The following is a 26,571-nucleotide window of genomic DNA, read 5'->3' as shown; positions in this document are numbered from 1 at the left end:
ACCAAGGGGCCCTGGGTTTTTATTCTGCTTAGAGTACCGCTTTGAAGCGGGCTTTAGTAAAACTCTCCCGGGACAGTCACATACCGAAAGTCTCCTTGGTATGTTTCCTTTGGTCTCAAGGGACACTCGCTCAATAGATGCAGAGAAAGCAAGCTCTGACCATAAGGACTCTGGGAGTTCTTGTGTCTCTGGTGTCGGATTACTATTAGTTGTCTTTTCTTTTCCTGCCACTCTAGCTAAGTTATCCCTCCCTGGACCTGCCTGAAGAGGTGTAGGAGCGCCCTGTGGTCAGCACCTGCCTGCTGAAGGTGGCACCTCTCCCTACATCGCGTCCGCGCACCCTTGCCCTGCGCGCAGAGCTGGGCAGCATCACCCCCTTCCTGCTCCGCTGGAAGGAGCGTCTGGGGAGGGTAGCAGGCCCCGATCCACCCCAGGGGACGCGCGCGGGCCCCGAGCCGAGTGGGCAGGCCTTCCCGGCTGGACCGTGGGCAGCGGGGCGCGTCCCGGGCGGACGCCGCGCCCCTCGGGGCTGCAGGCAGGCGCCGGCCCGTGCCGGCGGGGCGGGGACGGACCCGATGGGCGGGCCCACGGGGCGTTTGCAGCGGCGGTCCCGGGGCCGCCGGCTCCTCCCCGCGAGGGTGCCTGTCTGTCGCTCGCCGCGCTGAGGCAGTGCGGCGGCGGGCGCGCCGAGGCTGCCGCCCAGCGCCCTCGCCGCGGCCATGCCCGGGCCCTAGCGCGCCTGCCGCAGCCCGCGCCCCGCAGCCCGCAGCCCCGCGCCCGCCGCCGCCTCTTCAATGGGCAACCTGCTCGGCGGGGTCAGCTTCCGCGAGCCCACCACCGTGGAGGACTGCGACTCCACCTGGCAGACGGACTCGGAGCCCGAGCCCGAGCCGGAGGAGCCGGGGCCGGCGGGCGGCGAGGGCCCGGGGCGGGAGCCCGCGCAGCCCCCCGAGCGAGCCGGCGGGCGGCCCCGCGCCAGCCCCGCGCCGGACGAGGACGCCGAGGCGGCGGGCGCCGAGCAGGTAGGCGCCCCCTCCCTCCCTCTCTCCCGGGGACTTCGGGCCGGCCCGCGGCGCCCCTGCCCCCGGCGCGCGCCGGACAGGAAGGGCATCGGCGGGGAGAGGAGCCCGCGACTGGCGAGCGGGCGCGTGGAGGGCAGGGGCGCCAGGCGGCCGAGCGCCCCCGGCGAGCGGACCCCTCTGCGCGGCTGTCCCGCCGGCCTGGGGGCCCAGGCGGCCTGCGGGACCCGGAGCGCCCGGGCGGGCCGCTGCCGGCCTGGGGCCTGGCCCTGGGCAAGACAGGGAAGTCCCTCCGGGAAGGACCTAACTTGAATGGGTGTTTGCGTCGCCTCTGCCAGCGCAGCTGGAGGAAGCGAAGGTGGGGTGGGTGGAACCTGCCTAAAAATAGAGGCTTGTGAGAACCCGTCTAGTGCGTGTTATGGGTCCACAAAAATAGTAATGCTCAGAATACGGTGAGACTTCAATTAACAAGGAGTCAGCCCCCCTCGCCCCTTGCAGTGGGATCTACGGCCATTAAAAGTATTGGAAATGGCCCTTATGGAAGTTAAAGCGTCACAGTTCTTACCCCAAGTAAGGCCTGCCTGTCTAACCTAGTGTTCAGAGCACTCTTCAAAAATCGATTTCACCCAGAAGTACTTGTTGATCCATCTGTGCTGAGATCACTTGACTAAGAGGACAGGTTAGTAAAGACATCAATAAATCAATAACCCCCTTGAACCCTTGATGGGCCGACAAGAAATCAGAAAACTTTTTAAAAGGAGGAACTTCTGCAGACAGATACAGCATGTAGTGGTTCAAGCTCTGCATAGGCATGCCGTCCTACTGGATCAGTTGGTGGTAACGGGACAGAGGGGGTATATGTCCACAAGTGTGGGCAAATGGAACCACAGGCTTGTTTGTCAGCTTGCCTCTGCTCACAGTACTCTGCAGGCTCCATCTTCCCGCAGACCAAAAGTCCTTTGTCCAGGCAAACCGCAAATTTTCACAGTGCCACTCGTTCATTTTTGATCCGTTGATTAAGCTTGTTGATTAACTAGAGTTCTCTTCAGTGTGGATTCATCATGGAGTCAAACCTGCTGACCGTGACTCACAGGTCTCCGTATCTACCTCCACTTAGGTCAGCAGCCTTCTTCAGACAAGTCTCCAGGGCAGTTCTCTCATAAACATACTGTTTTCATCAACTTGCCGTTGTGATGGATTTCTGACTTTTATTCACCATTGTAGAGAAAGTTACTCACGATCATTGAGGGAGAGACTGACACAGATGTGTCTGACACCATCGTCAAAAACTCCGACCTCTTAAAATCCTAAATGCCCTTGTGTCTCTGTTTACTGCTCTGTTTGGATCTCCAGTTCAGCCCAGGAAAAGAGTCCATGCTGTGTTTCTGAGTTCCCCTCCCAATCTCCTTTCCACTGGGTAACCTACAGAAGTTGGGATAGAGAAAGCAAGCAAGCCAACAAAACAAACAAACCCAAACTGCTACCACCCAAAAACCATGCGTTTAGATTTAATGCAGCCCTGGTGACTAGCGGTTACTTGTAGGGCTGCTAATCACAAGGTCAGTAGTTCAAAACCATCAGCCATGGGAGAAATGCAAGGCTTTCGATTTTCCAAAAAGTTATAGTCTCAGAAACCCACATGGGCAGTTCTACCCTTGACTTATAGGATCACTATGAGTCAGTAAGTTTGGTTTTTGAAACCAGATATGGCTACATAAAGCAATGTCAGAATGAATATTTGATTCAGTTGTGATGCTTGTATATGGTAGACAATTCCAATCCTCTCAATTCCACTTTTATGCTTCATTTCTCTTGTTAATATCCTCACCCAAACGTCTACTTATTTCGTTTGCTTTCTGACGGCGTTTCCCTCCACTTTGTTGCTGTCGTTCACTTACTTGCCACAGACAATCCATTTGGAGCAGGAATGACCTTTAAAATAGACCCCAGATTGACTGCTCACGACCTGCACTGCTACCATTCTCATCCAGGGGTCCTGGACAAATACTGGCGCCATTAATTATGATAGGGGAGTCCAAGTCACATGGAGAAAGTGTGTTTGGGGTTAAGTCAAGGACTCTGTCGGACTTGATATTTCATTAGACACCCAAGTGCAATTGTTGATTAGTTAAATGTATCTATGAGTGGAGGCTCCCAAAGACTGAAGTCAAATTATAGTTCAAAATTATTCAGAGTCATAGGAAAGTAAGAAGCCTTCAAGAAGTGATGGGGAATGAGGACTAAGCCTTACGCCTAGACAGCTTGCAATTTTGAAGTGTGAAGAGAAGGTAGAGGAGGTGTCAAAGAAGAGTCTTGAGAAGGGCCTACAATGAGATGGGGGGGGGGGCAGGTGAGTATAATCTACAAATTTCAGTAAGGAGAGAGATTATAACCAGCTGAACGCAGTGGGGAGTTCCCTTGAGTGGAACACTGAGAAATGGTTTGGCAAGAAGAAAGATTTGTTCATGACTCTTCCAGAAGCCCCTTTGGATGGAATGAGGAGGACATAGGGAGCGTCCATGGAATGTACTGACAGGAGAATGGGAGAAGAGATGGTGATACTTTGTTATAAAAAGGAACAGAGATAGGGATTTGTAATTGAGAGTGGAATTGTGTCAGGGGAGGGTTTGGGATGTTTATTTTAAAGTTAAATGTACTATGGCACGGTTATTTGCTGAGGGGGACGATCCAGAAGAGAGAGAGAGATTTGGATGATACAAGAAAGAGGGACGAGATGTTCAGAAAGTGAATCATGGTACAAGCAAGGGAAAGGGTCCGGATAGAGCCCCAGAGAAGCAGGGGTCTGAGGGTGGGTGGGAGGCAGAGCAGGGACAGATACAGAGAGGCTGGTAGATTAGAGGTGGGAAGATGCATACATTCTCGTGGGTAATAGATGAATCATGAGTCACTGCCTTCTTTTCACAGATTACAAACTAAAACCCAGTTGTTTGCCTGTGAGTTGATTTTACTTACAGCCATCCTTAGGATGGAGTCGAACTGCCAAGTAGGGTTCCTAAGCGGAATGTAGTCTTTACAGATTACAGCTCCCAAGGGCTTTGCTTTCACGCAGAAGACAGCCCAAACACTAAGGAGCAGAGCCCAGTTGGTTCAAGTTGCCGCCTCATAGTCTTGTGGGATTGACATCATCCCAAGATTCCTACAAGGATCTTTCACTCGAGTCTACTTCCTGTGCTTTCCTGTGGTCTTTAATTTTCCCAAGCCTCCGTTAGGTTGGCTCTAAAATGGAGACACTCATAACTGCAGGTGTGTTGTAAGAATCAGATGAAATAATATACATCAAAGTGTTTGTTAAAAGGAAAGTGCTTTCTATACAAATGTAAGATCATGATTCATTTGGTTGTAGCTCGGGCTAAATAGATTCAGAAACTTGCTAGGCAGAGCTATTTTGAAATGTGTGGCAAAGACCAGAATTTAAGCTCTTCCTTGCTTATGTAACATGACAGAGTAACCAATGTTCAGCAGCAGAGGATCTGGTGTTAAAGTCAGTATCTCTGTACTGGTAGTAATAGTGAGAATCACACCACTTCAAAAATGTGTGAAAACTGCTTAGAGGATACCAGTCTGTCAACAGAGATTTGGGTGGGGGATGAGGAGAAAAGTATTTGGAGCTAAATCTCTTAATGAATATTCAAAGCCAAACATTGTCCTCATTTTTTTCATAGTCTTCAGTCTCCACTGCCTCATATATTATATAATAGCACATTGAGTCAGAGAGTAATCTCAGTTATATTGGTTTGCAGTTTATACTTTAAAAATAACTTCACTTAGATATTTTACATTTGCTGATTTGTATTACATATTACTATCACTGATTATTCATGTCCCATGCCCTTCTTGTTTAAGCATTGTAGAGAGTACAGAAAGTTCCAGGTACAGCTAAATGTTGCCAATTTAATGATATTTTTATTTTGTAGAATTGATGCGTTTTTTAAAACACTTTAAAATAAGTGCATGACGTATCCTGAATAAGGGTTTCTATACTTGTATAAACTAGGAGAATGAATATCTCCGAGGAAGTTTGAGGTCTATTTCTGATGGATGGTCAACCATAAGGGGTCCTGGTGATGTAATAGTCACATTGGGCTACTAACCACAGGTCAGCAGTTTGAAACCACTAGCATCTCCATGAGAGAAAGGGGACACTTTTTACTCCTGTAAAGAGTTACAGTCTTGGAAAGTCACAGGGGCAGGTCTGCCTTGTCCTACAGGATTGCTATGAGCCAGAATTGACTCTATAACCTCTATCAGCTTTTTCTGCGTAATAAAATTTTAAATTTAGTAACACTTCGGAACAAATGTTATTGGTTCAAATCAAGGTAATAGAATGCCAGCAAATATTGTTAATAAGCATTAGTAAAGGGGCATTTATAGTCCTTTCCTATATCTGGACAGCTTGAGTGATACTCATTATCCTAATTTTGTTCTGGAAGTTTTTCATTGACATGGCCTTGCCACAGCACGTAAGTAGTTTCACTTTTTATTTCAGGGTCGTGATTCTACTGGAGCAACTGCCAAACCAAAAAGAAGTTTTTATGCGGCGAGAGATTTGTACAAATACCGGCACCAGTACCCAGTAAGAGCACTGCATGTCTTTCGTTTTTCTTTCTAAAATGTAAAATATCTCCTTTCTGTTTTCCATATTTTATGGTGCCAATGAGCAAACATTCAAGAAGGGTCCTTGTGCCTTTTCTATGTGTCCATGTGCTGGAGATTGATTTATTTTTTCCTTTAGCAGAACTTCAAAGATATCCGATATCAAAATGACTTGAGCAATCTTCGTTTTTATAAGAATAAAATTCCATTTAAGCCAGATGGTGAGTAATCTACTACCTTGGTTAAAAAAAAAAAAAGCAAACTTTAAATGATAATGTACACCTGGTCACCCAGGTATCCTTTGTTTGGACCGTGGCCGGTGCATTCTTAACTCATTTGTCAGTTGATTGGTTTTCGACCCTAGCGTTGTGTGACAAATTCTGAAGGACTAACTGTGGACTAGAACGAACATCACATGGCATGTTTTCCATGGATATTACCCAAAAGATAGTAGGGGCACCTTGTGTGAGAGGAAACTAGATTTCTAGGCCGCTACAATATTGGATTAAGGAACGTTGTTGTGCTTAAATGCCCTGGAGTTGGTTCTGTGTTAGAGTGAGCCAGTGCACAGCAGAGAACACTGCCCCGCCTGTGCCTTCCTCAGGCATTGCCATGACTGAGCCCATTGTTGCAACCAGCGTGTCAGCCCGTCTTCTTGAGGGGCTTCCTCCTCTCACCGACATCATTAGAGGGCACATTCAGCCTTCTTATTGGAAAGGTCAGGGAACTAGGATTTGTAGCCTAATTTACTACAGGTAATTGGATCACTCATTTCGTTCTAGGGTTGGGTCACCCAAGAGGTATTTAGAAAGTGCTTGGAAGTGAGACCTAGGTTTAGAATGACCTTTCCTTGCTGTTTTCGGAGTCAGGGGCGACAAAGCAAGAGCAGACCTAGTCCATTGCCGTCTCGGTGAAGGGACCTGCGGACAGAGCGCATTTCACCCAGCACTGCCAAATGAATTTGCCGTCTCCTTAGTAAGTCTGCAGTGCGCTTGTACGGTCTTCTCTAAGTCCATGGCTGCTGTGGTTATATTTCATCGAGGACCCAAACCACGGTGGACCACCAAATTTCACCCAGCTTAAGCCCGCAGATCAGTTTCTATGTTAAAGCTCCTGTGTATAGCCATGCAGCCAGAGGTCCCTGGCTCTCAGCTGTCAGTGCAAACGGAGCCAAAGCCACACCAGGGGAATCAGCAGGTGAGGCTCGTGGAGTTCTAAGCTTTGGAAATGGCAGGACCTTGCCTTCTTCAGTGGACGTGCTGGGGGAAGGAGACTTAGGGCCGGATGGAGTGCTGGGAGCAGCAATTCCCTGCAGCGTGTCCTGACACCTGTCTCAGGTGCGAGTACGGACTGCAGCTGAAATGGCCAGGCATGTTTGTCTTTAATGGCCAGGCATGTTTGTCTTTAATTAACTTTCTAGTGTCCCCAAAGCCCTGATCTGATTTGGAGAAAAATCTCTGGGTAAAGGTGCACGGTTTACTTAATAATAATAGAAGCTTGCTATGTTATTTGCTAATAGAAATAATACTAATAAAATCATCATTTTTTAAGGGTTTGTGGTAAAGAAACCTAAGAAATGTAATGATAAATTGTTAACTGGATTTGGATTTGAAGTTCATAACTTTAGCTAAAACAATGCCTTTCGGGATTAAAAATATTAAACTTGGATATGACAGTATTTTAAAAATTCAAACATTTTTGTATTTATGATATTGAATTTGTTTTCAGGTAGTAATTCAAAAGAGCAAGTGAAGCAATACATTAAGACCTCAGAATTTGTTATCGCAACGTTTATTGCGAAATCTCATAGTATTGGTGGGAGGTCAGAGGTGTTAGCTAAAGGCACATAAAACATTCCCCTAGTTCTTATTACGGCGATTACATACCACCCTCTTCACTATATGCGCTTCCATATACACACGCTTATAAGTAATCAGAGGCTTCCTATAGCATGTTATAGTTATTATTTAGGAAGAGTCAGACAAAGCTAAACTATGGAGAGAAATCGTTTCTATGGGTTGATAAAGCCAACAGTATGTTTCACAAGGGCATCCTTGAGTGCACCAACAGCTCCCATACTTGGCTGCCAACCAAAAGCTGGAGCTCATGTCCACCTTCCTCGGCCTCAGAAAAATATCTGATGGTCTGCATCCCAAATCAGCGATTGGAGAACTTTCTGGAGCACTGTTCTACTCTGACGCCATTGAGGCTCCCACGAGTCACAATTCAGTCCATCACCATCGATCAATCCTGCTCTGACTGAAAACCAACTTTTTTTTTGAGAGCAAGTGAAACTCTACTACAAATTGGTAATCACTGGAGAAAACCAGAGCTCAATGCATTAGGATGAGAGAAATGCAGTGCTGTTCTGCGTGTTAAAATAAGATAGGCTAAATGGCCACTCATCACAGAGTCCATTGTGGGTCCGGATAGAGAAGGCTTTGGTTATAATGAGCTCTTCCAGGGGAGCGGTAGAGTATGTTGATAGGGTGACAAGGGCAACCTCTTTGGAGACAGACCCACTCTTTCAGATTTACTCTTTCACTGTGTATGACTTTGTGCAGGTCACACGGTATTCTCATCGGTAGAACGGAGCTAATAGCACTGGTCTGGAGGGGCTTGTGAGAATGGAGCTGGGTGAGGTACACTGTATTTATAGTAGAGGGTCAACAGCCTGTCCTCCCCCAGCGTCCCCTCCTCCTCTTCTCTCTCCCCTTTCCCTTCCTTTATTTCTCCCTGGAATACATTTCATTTTGATCATATCCCGTATTTAAAGAGTTTCGTGATCATCTGGGGCAGTGGTTCTCAACCTTCTGATGCTGTGACCCTTTAATACAGTTCCTCATGTTGTGGTGACGCCCCCACCCCCTGCCATCAAATTAATTTCGTTGCTACTTCATAACTGTAATTTTGCTACTGTTATGAATTGGGAGACCCCTGTGAAAGGGGTCATTCAGCCCCCAAAGGAGTCTTGACCCACAGGTTGAGTACCGCTGCTGTAGAGCACAAGTCAGCAAACTTTTTCTATATGGGGCCACAAAGTAAATATTTTTGGCTTTCTGGGCCAGATATTCTCTGTCACAATAACTGTTCCACTCTTGTAGTAGGAAAGCAACCATCGACAATGTATAAATGAACGTGCGTGGCTGTGTTCCAATAAAACGTTATGGACAAAAACAGGGATGGGCCAGAGTTTGCCAACCCTTGCTCAAGAGTAACATGGTCTAATAGGATTTTTCTGCAATTTGATATACTATTTTTTTCTTTTAAAAAATTATGCTTGTTACATAAGCTATGTGGCATAAGATGGTTGTCTCTTCAATCATTATTTTTTCCTTTGCTGTTATTAAATTTATGAAAGTTTTAATATCAAGCTTAAGCTGTTGAAATCTTAAAATGCCTTCAAAATGTTTTACAGATCTGATTGATTGTCTGAATGTTTATGATTTAGGTGTTTACATCGAAGAAGTTCTAAATAAGTGGAAAGGAGATTATGAAAAATTGGAGCACAACCATACTTACATTCAATGGTCAGTTACCTATGATCCCCTTTGAGCTACGTCCTGCTTAACCTCGGTTGTTTTCCAGAAAACGCTAACATATGTTTCATCCTTGAAAACAATAGGCTTTTCCCCCTGAGAGAACAAGGCTTGAATTTTTATGCAAAAGAACTAACTACATATGAAATTGAGGTAATACAGACTTATTTCATTGTATATGAGATGGCAAAATAAATATGCATCTTCATTCCCCTGCTGGCTACTTACTGAATCATGTCAATGGACTTTCTTTCCTCCATTAGGAATTCAAAAAGACAAAAGAAGCAATTAGAAGATTTCTCCTGGCTTATAAAATGATGTTAGAATTTTTTGGAATAAAACTTGTGGATAAGACTGGAAATGTGGCCCGGGCTGTAAACTGGCAGGAGAGGTTTCAGCATCTGAATGAGTAAGTCAAGGCCCGGCCGGACTTTGGGGTCCCGGCAGGTGATTTTCCCTTGGTCACCAGCGCCAGCTCCTGTGGAACCCAGCACCAAACAGCAGATGGAAGCAGGCGTTTGGGCTCAAAAGCAGTGTCATGTAAATCAGTGTTGCCCTCTGTTCTGCATTCTGGAAGAAGATAATAACGCGAAAGAGATTTTAAGTAGAAACACAGCTAGTCTGCTTCCAAACTATTTCTTCCTGAAATCTCCGCATTGCCCAGAGCCAAGTGTGGCCTCTTTCCCTTTTTAAAATTTAATCTCTGTTTGGGGCATTTGTGGTTGTTATTCTTTCTGCCTACTGTCTTGCAAACTTCTTGAGGAGATGGTCCAGTGTTAACATCCTCAAGCACAGTGGCGTCTTAGATAAAATCCGTGAATGAAGTCTGAAGGGTGAAGTCACTGTATAAGGCTCCATTTTACTCAAATGCAACGAACATTAAAAATATCCGTTCTATTTAGGAAAACCACCAAAGCTCACTTTTGGCGAATAAATCCCCAAATCTGTGATAGAATTAATAAGATTGTTTATCTGGAATTGATTTGGTATATTCTTTTGCCTGGATATTCATAACTTTCATTTTACTTATAGCCAAAGTCTGTTTTTCATAATATGTATATATATGTATATATTTATATAAAACTTTTTTCCCTTTTTTAATTATAGGGTTGAGTTGTAAGTGCTGGACTATAAGCTAACCATTTAAAAGGACTTTTTAGCACGTTATAATTAGCTGAACTAACTGGGCAAGTATTAAGGGGAGGGCAAAACAACCTTCAAAACTAACCTAAGCAATTTCTCTTTATTGAAAACAATTCAAAGTGTTATGCATCAGTAAGCTAAGTTTTGTATGTGTGCGTCTCTCAAGAATTTTCACCTTGCTGTAGTAAAATGAATGTAGGCATTAATGATTGAGCCTTCCTTTTACTTTCTTAGCTATGATCAGTATGATTTAAATGGTAGCTTGTACTAAAACTGATAATATGGGCATAAAGCTTTATGATCCTGACTAGAAGACACATTAACCCATAACTCTAGTGAACTTTGATTTATACAGGGCACTTAAAGCAGACGTATGAATGCCGGTGCTTAAGTAATGCAGGTAGCTATCTCTAGATAAAGTATCTAAGCACTATTGTATCCAAGAAGCCCAAGTTAGGATGGAAAAAGTCAAGGTAAATCTTCAGAAGGAGCTTTGCTCTTTATCATCTCCTGTGCACTCACAACTGTTATATTAGAGACTATCCTCTCCAACTCGATTTAGTTGCCTGGATGAACAAGTAGTAGCTATAGTAAAAGTTTGTTGAATGAATAAATGAGTGAACAAAATAATAGTCGTCAGCTTAGAGCCTCTTTGGTTTTATTTTCAGCTCCACTGATTTCTCGATGAAAGCAGAGCCCATTCGGAAGGGCTAATTAGGGGTCTGCTGGCTTGGCTCAGGGGAGTGGAGTCTGAGCTATAGTTCTTTCTCATGCCTCTGCCCACTGAGGCCCCTTCCTTTCCGCCACCCTTTGTCTTTGCTTCTCTTTCCCTGCGCGTTCCATACAGATCTTCCAACTATTAATTAACCGTCCTCTGCCTTCGAATCTGCCAGAAAAAAACAAATAGTCTTCCTGGTTCTATTGCCGAAAATCATACTTATTGACTAGATTTGAACAAACTATAGGGAATCATGAAAATGTCTCTTCCATCTCCTGTCTTCAGTTGAGCTCCCTTTGGGTTTTCTTTAAATGTCATCATTTATCTGTTTTAATCTATACCTCATCTTGAGGGTTTTTGGTTTTAAAGAGCAGCCAGGAAACTCAATATACTTACAGTAGCCCAGGACAGGGGAAATATTGAATCAAAGTAGAATGAAATAACCTTCAGTGACCCTGATTAAAAGAGGTGGAATATTTTCAGACACGAGAGTATATATTTATAGATCAGACACTGATGCGTTTCCAATTTTATTTGTCATCATTCTGGATTACTGACCTATGTTTTACACTGTGAAGTCCCTTCTTTTATTTTCTGCCTTCTTGGCTTGTGCCTCTCAGAGTTCTCACATCACTTCCAGGCTTCTCAGGAACTGCACCCCTGTGTACTGGCCCGACCTCGATGGGAAGCCCCGCCAGCCCATCTCTTACTGCCCACCCCATTTGCACTGACTCCTCACTTCCATCCGCCCTTTGACCAGAACATGGATTTCAAGCCATACTAACACCCTCCGTGGTTCTCTTCCATAGTTTTTGTCCACAACCTTGATCATCATTCTTCAAGCCCATGTTTTTGTATCTTTTCTGATGTTTATAAATAGCTTAAATTGGAGACTGCAGACTCTGCTTGGTGTACACCCAATTTTAACTTGACTTGTCATCTGGGGTTGGATCTATAGAGTTGAACTGCTTGCAAATGAAGTGTATTTTGTTTTGTCCTCTGCTTCCTTTTTGAGATTAAAAAAAATCTTCCCCCTTTCCATGCATCTCTTTCTCATAGACGTTAGAAACAGTTATTGCCCAAGAGTTTTGTTACTACATTTCCAGAGTCTACAATCTCCTTATGACCTTAACAACTAATTTAATCCTGCTCTTTGGGGCAGTGGGCTTCATCCAATCACGCGCTGTTTCAGACGATTCCTGCCGTTTACCCACTTAAAAAAACCCATAAAAACAAAGCTTTTTAAAATAGTGTTCAAGTGTTATATAACGCTGTATGTGCATTCAGTACTGTTTACCAGTGATGATATATTGGTGTTGTTGCAGTTAATGGCCTACTAGATTATTCACCATCAGAGTACTAAATAAGTAAACAACATCACTAGGAAGAAATTTTACTTTAAACATTTTCCTAAGAGGCAGACATCAGACACAGGAAATACATACTGCATGTCGAGGTTTCACAAAAATTGACATCAAATTTAGGCACAGAGACTTTCTACTTTATTATAACCCCTTGATGGTTTCTAATTTAGCTTAGGGAAAAGGTGATTGCCAGGCATATTCCTGGGCCTGCGGTCCCATAGAGACTCGTTCCCGGTAGTTTCCTCCACTGCAGTTTTGACTCTCCTCTACAATGCTCTCTTCCAGGTCCCAGCACAACTATTTAAGGATCACCCGCATTCTGAAAAGCCTTGGCGAGCTTGGATATGAAAGTTTCAAGTCTCCTCTGGTCAAGTTGATCCTTTACGAGGCCCTTGTGGCGAACACGCTCCCCAATATCAAGCAGAGCGCGCTCGAGTATTTCGTGTACACGGTCCGAGACCGCGCCGAGAGGAGGAAGCTCCTGCGCTTTGCGCAGAAGCATTACACGCCCGCCGAGCATTTCATCTGGGGGCCCCCCAGGAAAGAGCCCGCCCCCGAGGGAAGCAAAGCGCCCCCCACGCCCAGCCCTCCCGTGCCAGCCCCTCACGGTCAAGGGTCTGTGCACAGAAAGTCCAAAAATGCCCCCGCAGCTGCTCATTTCAACAGCAAAGCGGCCGAAGAAAAGAAAGGGTCCCCGAAGGATGCGGAGACCGAGAGGCGCGGGGCAGAGGCCGGCGAGGAGGACTGTCCTGGGGACCACCCCAATTCCCGACCCGAACAAACTGCCAGCAGTCCCACGGAGAAAAAGGAGAGCGCACCCCCTTCTGACAGAGTAGAAGGTGGGGAGAATCCTGCCCCAAACTCTGAAAGTCCTGGACCCGCGAGTCCCCATGATGATGCACCACTGCAGTGACTGTCAGGAACCACGGACTCATGCCGGTCAGGGAGGAGGGAAAAGACTGGAGATTTTTTCCCTTAAAAAACAAAAGCGAGGTCGAATGCCACAATTTAGCCAATTTGTGATTTATGTTTTGTGATTCATGTCGTAAGCGTTTTGTTGTTGCCGTCATCATGGCGGATGACCGCGAATGTAAAGTTCGGTATGAAGTCGGACGACACAATCCAATCATGGATGCCTTCTGCAGGGACCGGAGGATACGCGTTCAAGAACGATATTTTGAAGTTACTGTCAAGGGCTCTGAAAACAATCCTTGACACCAAGTAAAGTCTCTACCCAGGGAAATGCCAAGAACGGTTTCATTTGTTGGCACAGATTTTATTCCTGATTTCTAGTCTTGAAGTCGGATAACTCCTTAGAGTCATTTGGATACTTTGATTCCCACAGCACCACGTATTGGTTTTCAGGGCTACTAAAGTAAAATGGATGTTGGCAGGGAGCCCAGCCCACCCCTCATCCCTGACTCGATCACTTTCCCCTGCTCTGTGTGACGGAGCACGTGCCTTTCGGCCACGCTGGGATGCGTAGCCCTCATGTCCAGTGAGCTAGTGGGCACCCGCATCCTCGCGACTGACGTCTCAAAGCAACTGCGGTGGACTTTCAATGTTTGATGTCAAGATTTCGTTTAAAATAATAAAAATGCTTCTCTGTATTATGTACTTAAGCCAAGTTTGAATCAAAAGTCCACGAAAAGAATTACGTTTCCTACGGCTCTCTGTGCCACAAACCTTGGGCTGCTTGGCTCTGGATGCTAAAGGCTGTAGAATGAACTAACAAAGGCATGCTTCCGTTTTCAAACCCAGGACCCTTGTCTGGGCAACCGGGTAGTGGTCACTGGGATCATTAGTATCTCAGTATTATGCGGATTATGAGCTGGGTAGTCAGTTTAATGGACAGTGAATCTTTTAAAAATGCCATTTGATGCACCCCTAAAGTGTCAAACCTTAAAATAGAGAACGCATTTGAAATTCCATGTTTAGTTTTTATAAGCACTGACTGCTACTTAATAGCTGCTTTAAAACAAATACATTTTCTTCTTATTCTTTTTTGTTGTTATAAATAAATCATTTCATTGGGGGCTCTTACAGTCTGATAACAACCCATACAACAATTGTCTCAAGCACATTTATACATCTGTTGCCTTCATCACTTTCAAAATATTTTCTTTCTGTTTGAGCCCTTGGTATCAGCTCCTCTTTTTGCCCCTCCCTCCCTCATCCTCATGGACTCCTGATAGATTATAAATGATTATTATTTTCATATTGTACACCACCCACTGTCTCCCTTTGTCCATGTTATCGTTCATCCCCTGGGGTGGGGTGGGATTGTGCATCACTGTAGTCTGTTTCCCCCCCCACCCCCACCTTCCCCCAACCCTCCTGGTCTCACTACTCCCATTGCTGTTCCTGAGGGGTTTATCTGTCCTGGATCCCATGAATTTTGCTGCTGCTCCTATTGTCACTCTTTGCTGTTATAAATTACAAACAACCAGAAATACTTGGTGAAAATTTGAAAGCATACAGACAAATACAGTTAAAGGAATTAATAAATAAAACATTTTTACTTTGTTTCATTTTGAAATGAATTGGTTTTTGTGCCTCCCTTAGGTTTTTCTTTTTTTCTTCTTCAGCCTCTATTATGTCCTATTTTGCATCACATCATATCATCTTCTGTTGCCTCTAATGATTTATTTTCACACTGTCTTTCTATAAAGTAAACCCACTGATAAGCATGCCTTTAAGATACAAATTTGCTTTGAAGTTAATGTGGAACTTAATAAGTTAATAATTATATAACTATTAATTTCTGTGTTAATGCTAATAATATTTATCTGCTATCATATCCTAGTAATTCCAATGTAGAACATTTTCTTGTTTTTAGTTCCCATAATGTGCAATTTTTGCTTTCTACCATTTGTTAAACCAGAAGTAGCATTAGGGAAAAGTTTTGCTTTTGCATTTTATTTATTTACATATTTTTATATTCAAGGAATATATGGAGCCTCATATATTCTCATAGACCACTGAAATACTCTCTCATGGAGCTCAGTGGACCATTTAACTGAGTACAGGGGAAGCCAGTACAAAGAGGCTTTAAAAAGTTCATGGAAAAATCACATTATCTTTTAATTTCATTTTTTTCCAGGGACTTTTTGAAGCTTCCTTGTAGGTTATTGTATTAGCCTGAATTGTGGGACTACAATTAATGTGATTCAAAACCTCATCCCAAATTTGGTTGACATGATAAGTGGTCAGACCCTTTTCAAAAGGCTTAATAACATTTGACCAGATAATAAAATCTTAATAAAGAGTTACCAGATGCTAAAATAAAAAAAGATATAACCTGACTTATTTGGACATTGTAGTTTATCAAACCCTGAGAAATAATGGGTTGGTGGGGGGCAAGGCTTATTTAATAGCTTAAGATTTAGGATATTAATTTAAAGGAGGATTTGATTTGTTTGGGCCATTTAGTTAGAGAATATTTAGTCTCAAGGAAAACACCGCCTGAACTTCATCTAAAATAGTGGCCTTTTCTCATCATTGTGTTCCGTCATTGTGTGCATCTCCTAAATTTAATTTGTAAATAACATGACATAATTATTCAGTGGAGAACAACTAATAGGATATCATTCTTCTTGCAGACAAAAATTATGGCTAGATTTTTTTCTATTAATAATATTTTGTACATTTAATAGTTTTTAAAAATAAGATCTGCAGCTACGTATTGTGTCTTAGCTAAGATACAGCCCCCTGGGTTTAACTCCAATATTTTGTAATTTTAAAAGCTACCATATGCTTGCACAAATTCACTGAGAAGCTGATAAAATGTGTGGCGAAGCATGCTTGACTCGTTAGAAACATTATTGAGCCTTTGCAACATGCAGTGTGTTTGTCCCACAGACTGCGAGGATACTAGATACTGGCGATGAATAAAATGCTAACTTGCATTTCATGCAAGCTGTAGTTTATTTGCAATAGATGTTAAACTGCTTGGTTAGTCTAGTACACTTCTAATATTTTGTGCTTTCACAACTCTAAGGAGATAGTATATGTGAAAATATTTTGAAATACAGTAAAGTGATATATAATTATAAGATATATTTCTGTACAGCAGGGAGGGGAAAGTTTATAACATTAAAACTATTATACCATTATCCATTTTCATGCTCAGTCTCATAAGTAAACTCTAACGGATTAGAACAGAAGTGGAAACATGTCTGTTTTTTTCATATTCAGTTTCTCAGCTCAAAACCAGTCAGTAGAGCTTTGTTTTAAATGTCTGTGTTGAGACTTAATTTCAACTTCAAGAAGAAACTAAAGCCTACAACTCAGGAGTTACAAGGGAAGCGCTAAGATCTCGACAGCTGTTGTGGACATTGTTGCAAACTTTGTCATGTAAAATGACCTCTGCCTTTAGATTTGAGACTTGAAGGAAAGGTATGATCTGGTGGAAAGTTTATACTTTAAGGAAAAGTATGATCTGGTGTAAAGGAAAAAAAAAACCTGTGTATTGTTGCATCCGTGTTACTCTTTAAATCAATTTAGTATGTAAATTTCTGTATTAAATGGTGCAAATTGAACCGTGAAGTGATGGTGATGGGCAGAGAATATTTGGTTCATGTTTTTACAGTTAAAAATTTTCACATTTGTAGTAGAGCCAAAGTTGAGTTTACAATGCATTGAATAACGAAATGAAGCTGAATTATAACTATTAGAAATTGAGTCTCTCCCAAAAGCTTTATTTTCTAATCTTGGAGAAGGAGGAGGGCTCGTGTGACGATGGCCTATCTGCAGGCATTGCATGTCCTTTTGGTACGGAGGTAAAGGATCCTGCGTTAGAGGAATGCTTTTGAAGATTTTGCCTCCTACTTAAAAAACTCCTCTTTCTCTTCTGGGGTGTGATTGCAGCTACAGAGGCTGATGTAGACAAACTCAATCCTGTCCATCGTCGGTGCAGTTGTCCAGGAAGATGGCTAGGGACCTAGAAAATGCGCACAATGTGTGCTACTGAGCTTTCAGCTGTGCACACTGAGCTGCTCCTTGCATGAACAGATTTGTGTGGGTGGCCCTTAGGGTGACAATGAGTACTACCCTGCCTCCACCCCATCTCATTTTTCCATCCCAGCCAGCAGCAGATTGTGTTCTGGGATGGATCATGTGTTCAGAAATTCCCGGTTTCCTGAAGTTAGTAATAATGTTGTTCCAAATATGAATGACTAGAGGTGTCCAGATGTGCCTTACGTAATGTGCATGGTTTTCATTCTGAAGTCTGAGTTTTTACTCCATTGTAAAATACTGTCCGAAGGAACCTTTCCCACCCTGGATAGCCATTACTTTAATGACATTTACTTTGGTGCTTTCTTGTTTTGGAGACATTTCTGTTTTAGACAGATGCACCGATTCATGAACAATCATCACAATCAACACTGTGCTATAGTTGACAAAAAGTATTTAGCGACCAATTAACCTCATGGTTTATTATGCTTACTTATGCCTTTGCATAATATTGTTACGTGGTATAATTTTTATTTCAAACAAACTGCAGGGAACAGTTTGTCTGTGTTTTACTTTATGTCCTTAGAACACAGATGGATGAGGAAAATGAAATTAAATTAGAGAAATTATTGAAAACTCAATTCTAGTTGATAGCCGGCAGGATCTGAAGTTAACTTGAAGCACATGTTTGCCATCGTTTATAATAAACATTAAAAACAAAACAAAACCCTGTTCTTGTTTGATTCCCAGGTTAGTAGGGGTTTTCTTTGTTATCTTTTTTTTTTCCTGTGTAGAAGTGTAGTGTTTTAATTATTTGTGGGAAATCACTTCTTAATATGTTTGTTTCCTTGAATTAAAGTTTTTGTGAGTAAAATAAAATGAAATACTTTGCTAAGCGGGCCAAACTCTGTCTGAAAGTGAGGCTCAGGGGGAAAGCGGTGACTACGAATCAAGAGTGGGCACTTGTACAAATGGAACGGACACTTTGTACCATCCTCTTCGGCACCATGGTGGGGCCTCCGAGACCCTTGCCGAGAGAGAGGATGCAGGGCTCCCAGGATCTCTGACTTCTGGGGAGAGTGGCCCCCTTTGGAGGTCTCTACAGGGTTTGAATGGTTATCAATTTTCATAGAATACCTGTTATGATTTATTTGCAACTACTCTGTAGTACTTTAGAAAATTGAGAGCAAGTGGACTCCTGCTACGTAGATGGCAGCTGCATCTTTATAACTGTCTTGGATGACGCATCGAAATGCCGGTTCCCCTTATGTCTCTTCAATCAAAACTCAGGTTGTTGGCACATATGTAGTGTAGGGCCTTTTCATGGACCGGTTCAGTCTACTTGAAAAATGCAGTGAAAGCAAGAAGGTACAGTGCTCTTGTCCCCTTTAACACAGCCCCTTGTGGTCTGAGGTTTACTAGTCATACTTTTATCTTCTAGACTTTAAATGTGTGTGTGGCACAGTTTCCTGAACTAGAGAGAATATTTCCTGAGATCTGGTTTTAAGCAGTTTTCCAGGTCTGTACTAATTGGTCAGATGATACATTTTAGTAGTAGCATTAGTGCTAATGCGTTTACTTTCAAAACAAAGATGAACGAGAAGAAGCCTTGTGTAGAAATAAAGATATAACCAATTATAAATGGATGCAACTATCAGAACCAGGTAAGGAATGACCTAGAACAAGCTATCTGGTTGGGGACATGTTTTAGGAATCATCTCTGCATTGTCTGAGCCAAGGAGAACAAGGTTGGTGTGGCAGGAGAGCCCCGTGAACACTCCTTTGAACCATTAATTCTACCTTTGATGAGACTCATAGAAGGAATCAATGGTTAGATATCAAGTTTCGTCATTTACCTGTGTGCGCCAAGAGGTTGTGGCTTGACTACCACGAAGCTAAACGGAGGGACTGGCTGGTAAGCAAGAGGAGACTCCACACCAGGTGGTTTAGAAATGAGGGAACACTCTAGCACCACCCAGAGTCACAGCATGGCAAGTGGGTGGCATCGTGAATAACGAAAACAAAGGAGAAGTAAGTGTAAGGTCATTTGACAAGCACTGCTTTCCTTTTCACCCCCCCCCCCCAGCAAGACTTTCTACTAATTTCCTTGTAAGATATTGGCTCTTCTTTTGTGCGACCCAAGAAGAGAGCTGGCAGACTGGGTCTAGTCGCTGTTTCAGCTTGGAGACTACTGGGCCCTTTGGATTTCAAGTACTTCAGGAAAGGCTATGATTCTTACAAAGATGGGTGTTTTACCACATAAGCTCTGGTTCTCCAGGGGCCCCTGGGCCTCCTCTGTGCTCTGTGTTCTACGTCAGTATGACTTACAGAATGCTCTGCATGTTTGCCGGCACCAATACCATGTGTGTGTGGTAGAAGTTGTAACCAGTTTCTGGATCTGTACGGTACTATAAAAGACTTATTTTATAATTCTGTAACTGTATGGCAGTGTTATGCCAAAAAAATGTATGAAGAGCAATACTTTCTGTTGCTTACTGCTGTAATTTAAAATATTGTTTCTAAAATGATATAGATTCCTTTCAAGTAATTATTTTTAATACCTATTGCGAATATACATCATGTAAATCGAAAAATAGTCACCTCATCTTATTTAACATTTTAGCATTGTGTTAGAGGACATGATGTTGATTTCGCATGATTAAAATATTTCTAAAGAGCTGGAACAAAGGACTTGTTGTTTTCCTGGGATTCCAGAACCAAACTCACTGCCCTCCAGGTGGTGCTGCCTCACGGTGACTGGGAAGAACAGGGTAGAACCACCCTTGGGAGTTCCGGAGACTGCAGCGCTTTACAGGAGCAGAAAGCCCTATTTTTCTCCCCAGGAACAGCTGGTGGTTTCAAACTGCTGACCTCGCAGTTAGCAGCCCAACACATAACTACTGAGGTTGTACGATTAGGCATACATTTTATACAGTGATTGAATAAGATGAATGTCGGTCCCCTTTTTCTCCAGCCAAAAGAAATGCTTCATTTGGAAGGGTGGAAGCTGTACCCCTGGGTGCTCATCCCAAGCTTTGAGCGAGGAGATCCTGTGGGCAAACATTCTCTGTGCTCTTCCTGTTTTTTTCACTTTAATGCAGAGCATTGAAAGGGCATTTCCGTTAGATGAATGAAAATGAGCAGCTAATGGAGATGGTGGCTTTCTAAATGAATGGGGCTTCTTCAGAAGTCATTTTATTTAAATAAGAAAAATGCAATTGTGAGAGGAAAGTGAGGAAGTTGCTCTAGGTCCCGCTGGCAGTGTTCAGGGAACTGTGGGAAACTCCGCACTGTGGGCCGGCTGGGGTGACCCACACCTGCACGGAGGAGAGCGGAAGAAGTAAGAGAAGATGGTGGCAAGACTAAGAATAAACTCACATTGTGCACACGAAGAAACGGGCAGAGAGAAAGAAAGCAGAACACACACGCACACACACAACCAAATAATCAACAACAAAAACCAGCCCACCTGATGAGTGAGCATCTTTGGGATGAATCGTCTAGAGAGGAATTTGCCAAAGCATTTGTTGTCACAGGGGAAGTGGATTAATCCTAGTGACAAAACAAATGTCTCCTCCTACCCCCTGTGGTTCACTGTCTGAAGGCATCACACAATCAGAGACCAGAGGTTCTTAGGAGATCGAGGAATGCAGGATTGTCTGCACTTCTGCACGAATATGGTATTTATTAAGAGAAAATTTAGAGAAAAACATTTTCCTTGTTTTAAGCTTCTAGTGACTGAAGCAGGCAGGCTGGTGTGACAGAGATGAAGGACATCCCAGCCTGGATCAAACTGAAGCTGGGGGGGCGTCGAGGGGGGATGTTGAATGCTGCCTGGTGATTTTAGGAGTTGGCTATCCTGACTGCCTAAAGAGACAGACAGATGCACGAGGCTCCTAAGGATTATTCTGTCTTTGGGATTATCCCCATGAATACATAGGATTAATCAACAGCATTTTACAATAGCAGACTAAAGGGAGATCCCAGAGCCAGCGTGGATTGGATGACCTGCTCAGGAAGATGGGTGTATTGCTCCCATTAAAACAGCTCCAACTCTGGCATTTTCATAGTCTTAGTGCATGTTCAACACCGAGGAACATATAAATCTCTTTTCAAGGGTGTGTGGCATGTTTTTGCTATGATGGAAATAGCTGGTTGTGTCTGCTCTTGTCTTTAAAGAGGGACGAGATTGGGGCAAAACGGGATAAACAAGCAGAGAAGTGGTGGACTGAATGCGACTGACAGCTCGCCTCTGAATACTGAAGTTGTCCGAACTGTTTAAATGGATGGTTTCACTCTAGGGAGCAAGAACAGTTTATTTTTATTTTGTAAGTGCTGAGTGTGTAGAACATAAGGGAAAGGAGACATTTTGTTAATTGGTAAGGGAGCAGCCTTTGGAGCCAGATTGATTTAATTCCATGGCAACTTTTGTTATAATTGTCCATGGCCTCAGGCAAGTCATGAAGCACAGTTGGTTTCTCAGTGGTAACCGAGAATACCTGTTGGCTTCCTGCAAGAACTAGCGAGAATGCGGGTGAAAAAACTCCCAGGTAAGACTAGAGATCTTCAGAGCAGCTGCTGGAATTCTAGAACGGGAAATGCTTAGTTACAAGGAAAGCGCCTCGGTGGCAGAGTTGGTTGTGCACTGGGCTGCTAGCCACAAGATCAGCAGCCTTTTGTCCTCCTGTAAAAGACTGACAGCCTTGGGAGCCCGAGGGAGCGGTGGTGCTCTGCCCCGCCCTTGACAGACTTGCCAAGACTTGAAACCCACTGGGCTTGGGTTGGGTTAGCTGTAGCAGGTATGTGTGTTTATCTTAATGGCCACTCAAGTGGTGCGAGTCAGGTATGCAGAGCCAAATGTCCATCTTAAACTTGACTAACCATTTTAATGCAGTTTTTACTCAAAATCCACCAAATCAGGACTGGTGAGTCTACATTAGACACACAGTTATTGAAAGAATAGAAGAATTTCCTCCCTGTGAGTATAATGAATGCATAAAAGAGCACTTTATTACTGAATAATTTTTTAACTTTTTTTTTTCCTTTGCCAAGAAAAAGAGCTGGCCTAGTAAGGCAGAGCTGACGTCGTTCAGTCAGAACCAGGAGATACTCTTAGTTTATTGAATGGCCCTCCTGGACTCGATTCTTCTGAAAGCAGCCAACTTCAATGTCAAGCACCACCACCACCCCCAAGTATTCACTTTGAATCTTAGTGGATGCCGCTTAAGCGTTAGCACTATTTTACACTCTCTGCGTGGTCCTCTCTAGGAACATGGTGGCCTACTGGCCACTTTGTTTGCTCACAGTTGTGCCAAATCTTCTTGGTCAGAATTCTACGCCATAGGTGTCCTCATCCTGTCACGTGCAAATGGGGCTTCTAGAGAACTTGGGGCATGGCCCTGTTCAGCCTGTTTCCTGCTCAGACTCTGACACATGTACTGTAAGTAAGATATGAAAGAAATTCTTATTCCTCAAATAGGAATGGAACATTTTTTACTTTCTTTGAAAACCAAAACTTTAGCATTCATCCCAACCAGTTTCTCCCCGTTTTTTTTTTTTTTTTTCTGTTTCAAAGTCCAGAGATGGAAGGGGGAAACCACAGACTTTTATCACTGGCAGTGAATGTGGGTCTAATTTTACAGACGGTGAAGCTGAGACATAAAGACGTGGCACTTTGCTACCTCAAGTCCTGCAGACGTAAGGGCTTGGGGTGGACCGCCTTGAGGCTCCTGGCCCCTTGGTGAATGTGTTTTCTAAGGGTGGCTCCTTTGAAGTACAAGGAGTGTCCTTCAATGATTCCAGCTCACCCTCATTGCACGAATAAAAGACCACGTCCTCTCCATGAGGGGTTTTATCAGTGTTTAGTGCATTTACCACTGGCCAGCGTGCATATTTAGCAAAAGTCTGGAGCAGGTTCAAGCATTTCACTTTGGAAAAACCCACTGGTGCTCAGCAAATGATCTTTCAATACAACCATCGGTGATGGCATGCACCGAGGAGTCCTGGTGGCCTGGTGGGTTATAAGTTTGGAGGTTAACCATTAGGTTGGCAGTTCAAAACTACCCCCTGCTCCTTGGGAGAAAGCATGTTTGCTACTCCTTTTAAAGGTTACAGTCTTGGAAACCCACGGGGGCAATTCTGCTCCATCTGCTAGGGTTGCTATGTGTCTGAGTTGACTCAACTGCAGTGAGTTTGGGTTTGGATGGCATGCTGGGGCAAAGTGGAGCTTACGGCCCTACTCTAACCTTGGCATTTCTAATTTCATTGGATGGCATCGTCTGGTTTCCAAACTAGACAGTTGTGAACACGCGTCACGGACGTTCTTCATCACCACACCAAATAGGAGCACCGTTTATGCTGATTCTACTCCTGGAACTTGTCCCCAGTCTACCACCCCACCCCCCACCCCAGTCCACTTCGATCTCTGCTGCTTCCATAGTATTTCAGGCCTTAGTTCTTGCAAACTCAGGAAATGGTGTGCTGTCACCCCTGACCTCCTGTGGTTACACGAAAGAGAAGGGAAATCCCACTCCACATCTTCCCAAGGCTGATTCCTATGAGGAAGAGGTCAGATGTGCCACGACCCTCCAACTTCTTTACCCTCTTGTCACACCAACGGCCCCTCCCACAGCATTCTACGGTCCTATTGGGTTGGACAGTCCATTGCAATGGCCACGGAGAACTGACTAGACTGGTGATTACGAGGGTTAGTGGGGGGATTCACAGGTCACATCAAGCCAAGATCAGAAAACATTAAGGATACACTTCTGTCTACAGCGTAGCTTGTCCACCATGGTGGCAGGTGACCTGGTCCTCGGTCTCTCAATCATGTGGTTCCTGAAGCGTTGCCCTACTCAGGCCAGGGTTACAAAGCTCTTTTACTGCTGCTAAGTGCCTCAGTGCGCCTCCTACTCAAAGGCACCCAGTGTTCCTGGTCCCATGATGGGCTGGGAAGTGCACCAGTCTACCTCTGCTACTGCCGTGGCTCCTCTTTACACCCTCCCCCGCCACTGCTTCTCACACAGGAGTCCTGCAAACACGCAGCTCCTCCTGCTGCTGGTCATGGAAAGCTCTTCCTTTTAGGGCATGGCTTTCTTTACGCCCACGATCATGCAAATCTGACCAATCCCTGATGAAGGGTGTTCTAAATTTGTATGATCCTACCCGGTTACCTGCTGGGAGTTACACAGACTCTGGATAGAGGAGCCATGCCAACTCATTTCACCTCCCTGCACAAGCCCACACCAGAACCAAACCAGTTCCATTTGGTCAAAGTAGGTGTATGTTGCTATGTTCCCTAGTGTTCCATAGAGCTCACGGCTAATTTTCTTTTCAGAAGTAGATCACCAGGCCTCTCTTCTGAGGTACATGTCTCTGAGTGGATGAGAATCCCTAACTATTGGTTAGCAGCTGAGCAAGTTAATGATTCACATCACAGTGATATTCGCAACTGCAGTGTTGCTTGAAAGCCTAGCCTTGCCATGTATGGAACACTTTAATAGCACCCACTGCCAGGGCCTTCCTCTTCCTCATTACCAATGGACCCAGGGTTCACCTGGGCTTCAGATTTATTCATGTGTTTATTCAACTGTTTGACAGCTAAGGATCATTGCCTCCCCCTCCCAGTACCACGGGCAAAGACCTAGATCCCTTAGCTATAATAAACAGGAGCAGAAGTGCAGTGAGGGCTTAAGGAATAGAACTATTTGTGGTTCTTCTTACGAGACAAGCCCTCTGTCCCTTCCTCCTCTTGCTCTCTGTCTTTACACAGGCTACCTCGTCTAGTTCTCTTTCTTTTAAAAAAATCATTTTATTGGGGTTCGTACAACTCATCACAATCCATCCAGCCATCGTGTCAAGCTCATTGGTACATAGGTTGCCATCATCATTCTCAAAACATTTGCTTTCTACTTGAGCCCTTGGTATCAGCTCCTCATTTTTCCCCTCCCTCCTCTTTCCCCTCTCCCCCATGAACCCTTGATAATTTATAAATTATTATTATTTTGTCATACGTCTCCCTTCACCCACTTCTCCGAACGCTGCGGGGAGGAGACAAGCCAGTGAAGGTGCAGTGTAGCAACGATGAAACATACAATTTTCCTCTGGTTCTTGAATGCTTTTTCCCCCCACTATATGATCCCAATTCTTCCTTACAAATCTGGCTAGACCAGAGGATGTACACTGGTACAGATAGGAACTGGAAACAGAGGGAATCCAGGACAGATGAACCCCTCAGGACCAGTGGTAAGAGAACCTCCTCTATTTTATAAACACCCCTGCCACCTCCTCCTACTCTAATCCTCCCTCAATATCTTCATTTCCACCTGCAAACTCTCAGAAAGCCCTGTAGGGAGGCTGTTGGTTTGAGCAACATCTATCATATGTACATCTGGGGTTCCAGAATATGATAATATCAAAACTCAAAGTCATTGCCAGCGAGTCAATGCTGACTCATAGCAAACCCCTGTGGGTTTCCAAGACTGCAACTGTTTACAGGAGTAGAAAGTCCAGTCTTTACCTCCTGCAGAGCTGCTGGTGGTTTTGAACTGCCCACCATGAGGATCGCAGAACACTGTGTAGCCACCATACCACCGGGGCTCCTAACATTGTACTAGAATCCAGAAATCCTGATAAGAGCCTGGGGCATAACAAATGCAACAGCTTCCCGCACACAACGTGTGTGTTTCAGGTCTTGAGTAGAAAACAGATGCGCTGTCATGTGTTAGTGCATATGCAACCTATCATGGGTATGTCCTGATAGTTGCAATAAGCAGCTATATTGCCGGCTTACGTATACACTGAGCTGTACTTTCTATCAAAGAGGTATAGCAGTGCACGCCTTGACTCATTGGCTGGCGCCTCCAATCACATTTCTCTCGAGTGCTGCAGCATTATCTCTCTGTGTAATTTCTTTTGCAAATACTACTAGAAAGTGCACCATGGCTCCCAAACACAGCAAAAGCTGCGCTAGTGGTCTCCGTAGCAATAAGCAAGGAGACATAGCAACCTGGACATGAAACCAAATGAATCAACACTCAGGTGGCAAATCAGTGAATGCTCAGTTTAGGCACGGTGCACTCAGCCATCCTGACAACGCTGAAAACCAAAGGAAAAGACAGCTCCAACTTGCTAAAAGGCTTAGCTTCCCTGAGCGCTATCAGCCTAATTAAAGTACCAAAGGGGCCTATGTCAGATACAGAGACATTGCTAACGATGTC

General features: G+C 44.1%; 1 protein-coding gene across 2 annotated transcripts; it reads left to right on the top strand.

Moving 5' to 3' along the window:
* Window positions 1–736: 736 nt before the first annotated feature.
* OGFRL1 (opioid growth factor receptor like 1) lies at window positions 737–19,933 on the top strand. Of its 2 annotated transcripts, none has more exons than XM_075554912.1 (7): window positions 737–1,022; window positions 5,527–5,613; window positions 5,773–5,854; window positions 9,085–9,163; window positions 9,259–9,325; window positions 9,436–9,581; window positions 12,683–19,933. In XM_075554912.1, the coding sequence occupies exons 1-7, from the start codon at window positions 795–797 to the stop codon at window positions 13,308–13,310; spliced, it is 1,317 nt and encodes a 438-aa protein (XP_075411027.1). In that variant the 5' UTR covers window positions 737–794; the 3' UTR covers window positions 13,311–19,933. The 2 variants fall into 2 exon arrangements, with proteins under 2 accessions (XP_075411027.1, XP_075411029.1); XM_075554914.1 differs by having other exon boundaries at window positions 738–1,022; window positions 5,776–5,854.
* The last annotated feature ends 6,638 nt before the right edge of the window (window positions 19,934–26,571 follow it).

Source organism: Tenrec ecaudatus, chromosome 7 (genome assembly GCF_050624435.1).
Source record: "Tenrec ecaudatus isolate mTenEca1 chromosome 7, mTenEca1.hap1, whole genome shotgun sequence".
Lineage (NCBI taxonomy): Eukaryota > Metazoa > Chordata > Mammalia > Afrosoricida > Tenrecidae > Tenrec > Tenrec ecaudatus.
This window is presented reverse-complemented; position numbering and strand designations above follow the sequence as displayed.

Coding starts and splice junctions, on each gene's coding strand:
- OGFRL1 (XM_075554912.1), top strand. CDS start 795: ATGGGCAACCTGCTCGGCGGGGTCAGCTTCCGCGAGCCCACCACCGTG. Junction 5,855..9,084: donor AATTCCATTTAAGCCAGATG/GTGAGTAATCTA, acceptor TTTATGATTTAG/GTGTTTACATCGAAGAAGTT. Junction 9,326..9,435: donor TAACTACATATGAAATTGAG/GTAATACAGACT, acceptor TTCCTCCATTAG/GAATTCAAAAAGACAAAAGA.